The sequence below is a fragment of the Megalobrama amblycephala genome, linkage group LG4 (assembly GCF_018812025.1).
Source record: "Megalobrama amblycephala isolate DHTTF-2021 linkage group LG4, ASM1881202v1, whole genome shotgun sequence".
Lineage (NCBI taxonomy): Eukaryota > Metazoa > Chordata > Actinopteri > Cypriniformes > Xenocyprididae > Megalobrama > Megalobrama amblycephala.
In genome coordinates this window covers 899,733-910,323 of record NC_063047.1, presented here as the reverse complement: position 1 = coordinate 910,323, position 10,591 = coordinate 899,733, and the positions used below count along the sequence as shown (strand labels likewise).

The following is a 10,591-nucleotide window of genomic DNA, read 5'->3' as shown; positions in this document are numbered from 1 at the left end:
AGATAAATAGACAGACAAACAGACAGACAGACAGACAGATAGATAGATAGATAGATAGATAGATAGATAGATAGATAGATAGATAGATAGATAGATCTAGTTAGATAGACAGATAGATAGATAGATAGATAGACAAACAGACAGACAGACAGACAGATAGATAGATAGATAGATAGATAGATCTAGTTAGATAGACAGATAGATAGATAGATAGATAGATAGACAAACAGACAGACAGACAGACAGATAGATAGATAGATAGATAGATAGATAGATAGATAGATAGATAGATAGATAGATAGATAGATCTAGTTAGATAGACAGATAGATAGATAGATAGATAGATAGACAGACAGACAGACAGATAGATAGATAGATAGATAGATAGATAGATAGATAGATAGATAGATAGATAGATAGATAGATAGATAGATAGATAGATAGATAGATAGATAGAAAATATCACCTCAATATTATCCCAGTAAATAAATAAATGTAATTTTTATCTGAAGCGATAGGACGCCTCTTTAACTCCCCCTGCTGGAGGATCCGCCGCACTACCGCTGTATTTGTGCGCCTGCGTCACCGTGAGTTCTGGTGGGCGGGGTTAGTTTGAGCGGCACAGATCCGCGGTGAGTGTGGATGGGTGTGAGTGAGTCTCTGGTGCCGCACAAACCGCTCAAAATAAACCCGGGGAGCCGTTAAAGCTCATATACGGCTGCCTCTCCGCCGGGAGAGGAGGAGCAGGAGGGTTCTGGTTCCTGGACAGCCTCTGTGTGCGGGGGATCGAGCGGAGCGGGGACCATGGCGCGGGACTATGATTACCTCTTCAAGCTGCTCATCATCGGGGACAGCGGTAAGGAAACACCGAGGATGCGAGACGGGAAACAGGCCTCGGGTCTCTCACAACGATATTTACATGTACTAGAACGACTTAAGCTGAGATTTCTGAACGAAATGCAGGAGTTGAGTAGTTTGACAGCTTGTAAATTACATTTGACGCGGTTGATAGTGATGTAGTTCCTGGTTTAAGTGATATAATAGGCCTGTTATTAGAGTTTAGAGTCTGGGTGTGTTCTGAAATTCATTTTTATTATCTAATTAAGTGAAATATGAATATGTTGATATATGTCTGTGATAGAATGGCTGTAGAAAAAGACTAAATGCATCAAATGTTGGGTTATATATGTTAACAATTTAATTTATGAGGAGAAATAAGTTTACTTAATGTTGTGATGTTGGCATCTATCTATCTGTCTGTACATGCATAATGGAGAATGACTTTATAAAAGCATTATTCTAAAGCTTTAATGGTTTTTCTGTCTTTCCACAGGTGTTGGCAAAAGCAGTTTACTGCTGAGATTTGCTGATAACACATTTTCGGGTAGGATCAACACGTCACATGTGCTTTTAATAAACATTAACAGTGAAAGAACGAAGTATAAAGGGTTTATAGATATAGAAGACACGGTACTATCACTTAAACTGATTACAAACACGCTCACATAGACGTGTTGTGCCATCTTCTACAGTCTTGCCAATAGTTGCACCATAATTGAATGTTGATTACTGTAATAAAGGTTACAAATTTGAAAAGTAAGCCTCATTGAGATGCATGCAGATCCTCTACATTTATTATTTATGATAATAATATCAGCAGCATTGCAGTTTTCCGGGAGCATTTTGTGATTTTTATGCTGATTATATGTGTTATTGCAGGTAGCTACATCACCACGATCGGTGTGGACTTCAAGATTCGCACGGTGGAAATAAACGGGGAGAAAGTCAAGTTGCAGATTTGGGATACGGCGGGACAGGAGAGATTCCGGACCATCACCTCCACGTGAGTGTCGCGTTTCTTTCTGACGGATTTGAGAACAGCATCACGTGTCCTGATGAAACATCATTTGATGCATTGCAAAATCATACACTTATGTTGTTCCATGTGCAAATAAATACGACTTAGTGCGATTTAATTAAATAAACATGAACTTGAGTTTGAGAGTGAAGCGCTGTGTTCATTCATGGTGTTTTCAGATTCACAGTAAATTTTGCTCCACATGAACTTCATCTGCATCTGAACTGAGTTTAAATCATGCGTTTGAGAGCGAAACATGCAGCAAACGTCTTCACAAACTCATAATGAAAAGCTCTGATCAACAAATTAGACGCTTTAATGTTTAAAAACGAAGACAGCCATGAATATTAGTATTATTCTTAAGTGGAATATTATTATTTTACACTGAAATATTACAATAGTAATTAGGGATGCACCGATATATCGGCCAATAATCGGTATCGGCAGATAAAATCTAAATTTCATGCTATCGGTTGATAGTTTAAAAGCAGCCGATATTTCCTGTCAATCAAAAGAGGGCAGGAAAATGCACTGAATTTGTGCTTTGTATAAAGAAAATGCTAAGAAATCAGTTTTATGTTCAATATTAATAGTAATTATATGAATTAATAACATTTAGAAAGTTAAGAAATAGTAATTTAATCTTCAGAATTTAATGTGGTAATATTAATTTGAGTAATGTGTTTGAATAAAGAATAAAGTTTGCATTTCTTTCAAAATATATTAGTTAAAAATGTAAAGATTAATTATTAATTCTAATGAAATTATCATTAATTTAAAAGATGGTATAAAAGGCACTATCGGTATCGGCAGATATCACTCTGAATAATCGGTATCGGTGGAGAAATTTAGTATCGGTGCATCTCTAATGGTAATAGTTCGTATTGATTTTTAGTCATTTTTAAATAATTTTTTTATTATAATTTTATTTTTATTATTTTATAGCTATATTGATATATAATCACAAAACAATGGCCCATACAAACAAGGAATCATGTTTTTATTGCATTATAAATCACAATTTTCATCAGGAAAATGCAGTGTTCATCACTACCTCAACCTGTTTCTACTCTGGTTTGTCACGATCAACCCTCAGTTCAGTTTGTGTCTTTGTTTACTCGTATACAAATGCTCCAGGTCGGCTCGTCGTTCGGCCCGCATTTTCGTGGCAGGTTTGAGCTGGTTGTTCTGATGAATAGAGATCCAGCTGTTTGTTTCCTGGTATTTTAGCTGCACTGTCGCACTAACTGATTCTTAGAATATCTTTGAGGAAACAAGTCTTAAAATTAGCTGTGTTGCAGTGCTAAAAGTAATATTTTTAGAGTAAAATCTGAATGTTCATTGAGCGACGCACGCAGCAGGTTTTAAAATGTCTTGTTTCCTCTTTCAGTCAGTGGAAACCGCAGCCTTCCTTTTGATACTTAATACATTCAGTTTCAATATACTGATGGAGCATGACTGACTTCATGCTTTCAAAGACACGTTCATCTATTTAGAGCGGCAAGAACCGAATTAGAAAACGAAGGAAACTAAAGTGCATTAGTGCTGTTTTGAAGGAGTAGCTTATAAATGAAAACCCTCATGTTGTTTCACAGCATTTCTTTTGAGGAAGACAAAAGGAGATGTAAAAATATTGATTGATAAACCACCAAATCAATGCTTTTTTTCAGTTGATGTGTGAATAAAATGTCACTAAATAATATTTGTAGCACACCTACTATCCAATTATTAGATTTGTTTTATTAAAAACTAAGTCTTAGCTTTCAAATCATGTGTTTCGTCACAGTTAATTGTTATTTTTGAGTATTACAAATAGCAATTCAGTTTAATAGTTTTGTGCGCTGTTAATTTAAACCTTTAATATTATAAGTGACAGGTTTATTGTTTACTTTACAGCATTAGTTGAGAATTTTTTCCTTTAAGTAAAAACTGACCTGAAATATTTCCAAATGAATCAAGATAAATAGAATCAAATGAGCTTGTGAATCAGAATCAACCTGAATCGTGAAATCCGTGTCAATACGATGGTCTACACAAACTAGGGCCAAAAATATTATCATGATATTTTTGTCCTCATTGTACGATATCTATATCAAGATATTAATTTACCATTAAAGGGGAAGGAAATGGTTTCCACATTTGTTAGACCTTGAGAATGAATGTAAACATGTAAACTTTTTTGTTCATTTAGTGCCCCATGAAATCCATTATATTTTCCACTAAATTCTGTGTTTTCCATTTTATTTTTTGAGGATTCTGTGTTGTATGATTTCATGCAAATTTATTTAAACTTTAACAATTTAATTAAGAGTTTAAAATGTAATAATGAAAATATAACAATGTATTTACAACAAAACATTGCATTTTAGTTTTTTGTCAAATAAGATACTCAACAGAACTGATTAAATTTAAAACAAGAGGATGATATTCCTTAATAATAATAATAATAATAATAATAATAATATTATTACTCTGAGAAGTACATTTTAGTACACAGTAGTGATGTATTTCTGTTAGGGCTGGGTATTGACACAATTTTCACGATTCGATTCACATGCTTTCAATTTGATTACGATTTCGATTCGATTATTTTGGATGTAGTATTTCAGTTTCAGTACATGGCAAATTTTCTAGAAGAAAAAATCAATTAATGCTGTAAACCACATGAAAGTCTGGTACTACTGTAATAATATTGAAGGTTAAATTAACTTATTTATACACAAACACTTAAATTACACTCAATGTTTTTATTATAAATAAAGTTTAGGAATTACATAATCATATTTCTACTCCATTTAATTTTTTTTTAAATATAAACATTTAAATCGCGGCTGTCGTAACTGATTTATTCAAACATGCATTAAATATTGAAGAACATTAAAGATTATAATGAATATATATGTAACGGTGCATAGCTATTCTATCTTTCTAGAGCACTTTTCTAGCTGACTAATGAGTTTATGGTCACTGAATATGTTTTTCTGAGGTAAATGTGACGTCACGTGACATTGAAGCTGTTTTATTGAGGTTGAAGCACTGATTGAGCGATTACACGAGACATGATACGGATTTCAGTAAGTTGTACTGTATATTTTAACATACCTTCAGATGTTCATGCATGTTTATTTCGCTGTAACTGGTATTAAAGCGGAGGAGAGGATGATCACATGCTTCTCTTTAACTGAGGCGCTAAAGCGATCTGTCACGCCACATTAAACAGCGCCAAAATGCTATTTATTTTTTTAATCTCATAATAAGATGGACGTCATTTGAAATCTGAGACTTTGCTTCATATCAAAAGTAACAAAGATTATTGTGATTTATTGGATGGGAGGAGCTACATATTCTGCTCATTCATCAACTGAAAACAGACTAGACTAATCGATTCCTGGGATTTAAGAATCAATATTGGTTCATAAAAATGAGAATCGATTAAAATCAAGAAATCAGTATTTTTTACCCAGCCCTAATTTCTGTCATAATAGTTAAGCCGAACATTTATTTCTGCTGTTAGATTAATCCATATTTAGTAAGAAATGTCCGAGCTTATCATCGTTATCAACGTAAAATCTCGATATGATATCGTTTATCGTAACACAAGCTGTGTTTTCATTCATCTTTGCTGTGGTGTTCAGGCTTTCTGACCACTTATGTGTATTTTCTATACTGCCCCGTGTGTTTTGAGCTTCACAAAGACCGCTGTTGATGGCGTTGGCTGGTATGTCGAGCGCAGTGATACGGTCTCCTATTAGAATAAGTGAATTTGAGCTCAGAAACAACCTCTGTTAGGGCTTATGGGAAAGAGCTCGCACAGCTGACACCCTCGAAACATGACGCAGAACATGATTCTCTCTCTGTCTCTCTGTCCTGTGAGTGTCAAATCACGAAATAAATGACATGGGAAGTGATGATGTGTGTCTCGTGAGAAGATACCCACTTCCTGTCAGTGATGTCAGCCACAGGAAGTGAAAGAGTCATTCAAAATCGATTCCTTGTCTCTCATTTCAAATAGGCAGACGGTTCACATTTTCAGAGCTGTTTTTAGGATTTAAACATGGCGAACTGAGTGCTCGACTTTTATTGGTCGCTGAGAGCATGATCAGATTATCTGAAACTTAATCAACACTGAATATGTAGAGTTTGTGAATGCCGTGCGTTCCAGGCCTGCTTCTGCTTCTGAATCTGGTTGTTTAATCTGTTAAAGCAGGCATTTAAAATCTTTTTTGTCATTCGAACCCTTATGAGCTTAAATATTTAGTTAATATTTCAATAATTTAACAACAGATTTGCATGCATGATGTCGGTTAATGGTCACATGACAGGCAGGTAAACAAATAAAATATTAGGAACTCCAGTTTGGGAAAGCTTTAAAGGGACGGTGGGTGTGTGGAATAATGCAGGTTTTCTTATCCTTGTTTTAAAGTCACATGAAACAGAAGTTGAGCAGGTCTTTTCTTCTCTATTGTGACGTATATCAGAGTGAAACGCTTCGCAAACAAGAATAAATGTAGGGCGGGGCTTGATTTTGTCTGTGGGGAATTGATTGGATGGTTGTGGTTTGCTATTGGTGGATCTCATGTGAGTGACAGGTTGCCCCGCCCTCGTCATCAGAGAAGAGATACTGATTCAAGATTATGAATTTAAAACCGTGATATGCACCAATAAATCATTGCAACACTGAAATATTGCATAAAAAATAAGAAGTGTCCATTTTGATTTCATGGTGACTTTAAACTTATAAATGTAGTTTTTATCAGTGAGACTTCATACTGTGTTTGTTTGTGTCATGTGATCTCTTTCAGGTACTACAGAGGCACACACGGCGTTATAGTGGTTTATGACGTTACCAGCGCAGAGTCGTTTGTAAACGTCAAGCGTTGGCTTCATGAAATCAATCAAAACTGTGACGACGTTTGTCGAATATTAGGTAAATATATTGTTGCTTTTTTGGATGAAATTCACAGAGAAATTTCCTGGTCCTGTTAGTGCAAAAAAAATGGATAGAAATAGTATTTTAGTTGTTTAAGAAGATGTTTGTTCAGCTTGATGGTATTTGATCAGATTCAGCCTTTTAACATGTTATGAACTCTTGATGATCAATGTGTAGTGTAGTAGTTAAAGGAGCAGTAAGTGATTTCTGAGAAACATGTTGATATTTGAAATAAAGCCAAACAGACACGCCCCTCCCTTCATTGCTCCGCCCCCAAATGCACAAACAACGCAAGAGTGGATGTGTCCTTATCATAGCTGAAGTGAAGTGGAATAATGCTTCATGAAGAAAATGGCAAACGAGCAACAAGGAAGAACACAAAATGAACATACAGTACACGAGAATATACAAACAAATGCAACCTCAGCGTCTGTTTTCAGTCCTTCCCGCTTCGGTCTCTCAGTGTTGGAAAGCTTTTCTAATAGTAACGCGGGTCCTAAAGCTCTTGCCTGATCAAAACCCTTCTGATTTTCCTCTGAGCTTTTCTCTTTTGTAATGTCTCTCGGCCATCTCTCTTTCTACAGTCTTTCTTCAAATCTCCCTCTTGCTCACTCTCTCTCCTCCCCCATCATGAGTGGACACACCCCCTACTGCTGATTGGCTCACTCTCTCCTCCCCCATCACTAGTGGACACACCCCCTATTGCTGATTGCCTCACTCTCCTCCCCCATCATGAATGGACACACCCCTACTGCTGATTGGCACTCTCCTCCCCCATCATAAGTGGACACGCCCCCTACTGCTGATTGGCTCACTCTCCTCCCCCATCATGAATGGACACACCCCCTACTGCTGATTGGCTCACTCTCCTCCCCCATCATGAGTGGACACGCCCCCTACTGCTGATTGGCTCACTCTCCTCCCCCATCATAAGTGGACACACCCCCTACTGCTGATTGGCTCACTCTCTCCTCCCCCATCACTAGTGGACACACCCCCTGTTGCTGATTGCCTCACTCTCCTCCCCCATCATGAATGGACACACCCCCTACTGCTGATTGGCACTCTCCTCCCCCATCATAAGTGGACACGCCCCCTACTGCTGATTGGCTCACTCTCCTCCCCCATCATGAATGGACACACCCCTACTGCTGATTGGCTCACTCTCCTCCCCCATCATGAGTGGACACGCCCCTACTGCTGATTGGCTCACTCTCTTCCCCCATCATGAATGGACACGCCCCCTACTGCTGATTGGCTCACTCTCCTCCCCCATCATGAATGGACACGCCCCCTACTGCTGATTGGCTCACTCTCTCCTCCCCGTCATGAGTGGACACACCCCCTACTGCTGATTGCCTCACTCTCCTCCCCCATCATGAGTGGACACACCCCCTACTGCTGATTGGCTCACTCTCCTCCCCCATCATGAGTGGACACGCCCCTACTGCTGATTGCCTCACTCTCCTCCCCCATCATGAGTGGACACACCCCCTACTGCTGATTGGCTCACTCTCTCCTCCCCCATCATGAGTGGACACGCCCCCTACTGCTGATTGCCTCACTCTCCTCCCCCATCATGAGTGGACACGCCCCCTACTGCTGATTGCCTCACTCTCCTCCCCCATCATGAGTGGACACACCCCCTACTGCTGATTGCCTCACTCTCCTCCCCCATCATGAGTGGACACACCCCCTACTGCTGATTGCCTCACTCTCCTCCCCCATCATGAGTGGACACGCCCCCTACTGCTGATTGCCTCACTCTCCTCCCCCATCATGAGTGGACACACCCCCTACTGCTGATTGCCTCACTCTCCTCCCCCATCATGAGTGGACATACCCCCTACTGCTGATTGGCTCACTCTCTCCTCCCCCATCATGAGTGGACACGCCCCCTACTGCTGATTGGCTCACTCTCTTCATTTCTCAGAAATCTCTTACTGCACCTTTAAGATGGAACTGTTGTTATATTTGATTTTAACGTTCATCATTTCCATCTGTTCTGAACTCAGTGGGTAATAAGAATGACGACCCCGCCTCTAAAGTGGTGGAGACCAATGACGCGCAGAAGTTTGCTGAGCAGATGGGCATCCGACTGTTTGAGACCAGCGCCAAGGAGAACATCAACGTGGAGGATGTAAGTTTTCAAATAGAATTAGATCGAATATCTCTACATCCATGTGAATATTGTCAAGTTACAAAAACAAACAAAACAGTTAATGTGATCATATAATTTTTAGAAAACATCTAATGTTCAGAAATGCGTTGTGTTTTGTGTGTCTCACTGACGTGTTGTTCTGTCTGTCTTCAGATGTTCAACTGCATCACAGAGCTCGTCCTGAAGGCCCGGAAAGAGTCTGTGGCCAAACAGCAGCAGCAGCAGCAGAGCGAAGTCATCAAACTGAGTAAGAGCAGCAAACGCAAGAAGAAATGCTGCTAATGGACTGGACTCAAACACACACACACACACACACACACACACACACACACTCTTAGAGAGCCAATCGACAAAACGCCACTGAACTGACAAGAGCCAACTTAACATACAACCCATCAGAGACTAGTAATGAGAGATATATCTAGAGGTTTACTAATGATGAGCCCGTCTGAACTTCGGGAGGACTTTGGCATACGAACTCGGATGTTTTAGCAGGATTGGATTCAAGTGGCATCGCACTCGTCTTTGCCCCCCCCCCCCCCCCCCCCCAGAAGATCTGCCACAAGAATTTTAAAATGGAGAATGAAATGCTTTCTGTTCTTCATGCATCTTTGTCATCGTCCACGTTTCACACATCTGTGGAATCAAACCAATAAGGCCAAACGTGAGTGTTAATGTGGCCAATCAGGACAGCGTACACGCAGAAGTCGGAGAACATCGTGAGCTGCATCCCGTGTTTTCTTGCTCTTGTTATTGACGGTCGTCACAGACCCAACGGTGGACCAAACATGTGCTGATCTGCCAACTACCAAGAGACACTCGTTTTGCCTTTTGCGCTTTCTCTTTTGTCTTTCATTTTTGTAAAATTGTATTTTTTTACTAACAAATTATACAATCAAACACACGGTAGCATCTAGTGAATCTCATGGAAGCTTGTTTCCGCCACGGAATAAAAATAAATAAAAGGAATTGCGACTTTCTCACAATTCTGCCTTTTTTCCCCTTAGAATTGTGAGTTTAAATCCCAAAATTCTTTGGAATTGCCAGTTTATATCCATCAGAATTGCAAGTTTATATTGAAAAAATGTCATAATTATCTATATAAAAAAAAAAAAGAAGTCAGAATTGCGGTTGCAAGAAAAAGTCAGAATTGTGAGAGAAAAATTCCCTCTTACCGTTTTTGATTTTTTGTTTTAATCTTGTGGCGGAAACAAGCCTCTACAGAATCTGGTGCCATTGACTGAACGTTGTTATATTTACAGAGCTGGGAGGAAATGCTGAATCTCATGTGCAATGACACAAATGAAAGTGCTGAGTTATAGGAATAATTCTCTCAGAAATGCAATGGAACCTTGTTTCAGCCACTAAATAAAAAATAAATATATATATACATTTTTTAAAATAAATAAAAAGTTAATTGCGAGTTATAAAGTCAGAACTGCATGATATAAACACGCAATTGCGCATTTATATTATATTTTATATATTATATTTATAGTTATAAAGTCAGGATTGTGTGATATAAACTGAGAAAAAAGTTAGAATTGTGAGAGAGTCAAAATTCTGACTTTTTTTCTCCATTTTTATCAAACGATCCTGACTTTATAACTCGAAATTCTGACTATAACATGCAATTGTGAGT

The 10,591-nt window shown here is 38.6% G+C and overlaps 1 protein-coding gene across 1 annotated transcript; it reads left to right on the top strand.

The window, feature by feature from the left end:
* Positions 1-583: 583 nt before the first annotated feature.
* LOC125266224 (ras-related protein Rab-35-like) lies at positions 584-10,337 on the top strand. Its single transcript, XM_048186698.1, has 6 exons — positions 584-856; positions 1,334-1,384; positions 1,720-1,843; positions 6,661-6,785; positions 8,804-8,928; positions 9,103-10,337. Exons 1-6 carry the CDS (start codon positions 805-807, stop codon positions 9,229-9,231), a joined length of 606 nt encoding a protein of 201 aa, XP_048042655.1. The 5' UTR covers positions 584-804; the 3' UTR covers positions 9,232-10,337.
* Positions 10,338-10,591: the final 254 nt, after the last annotated feature.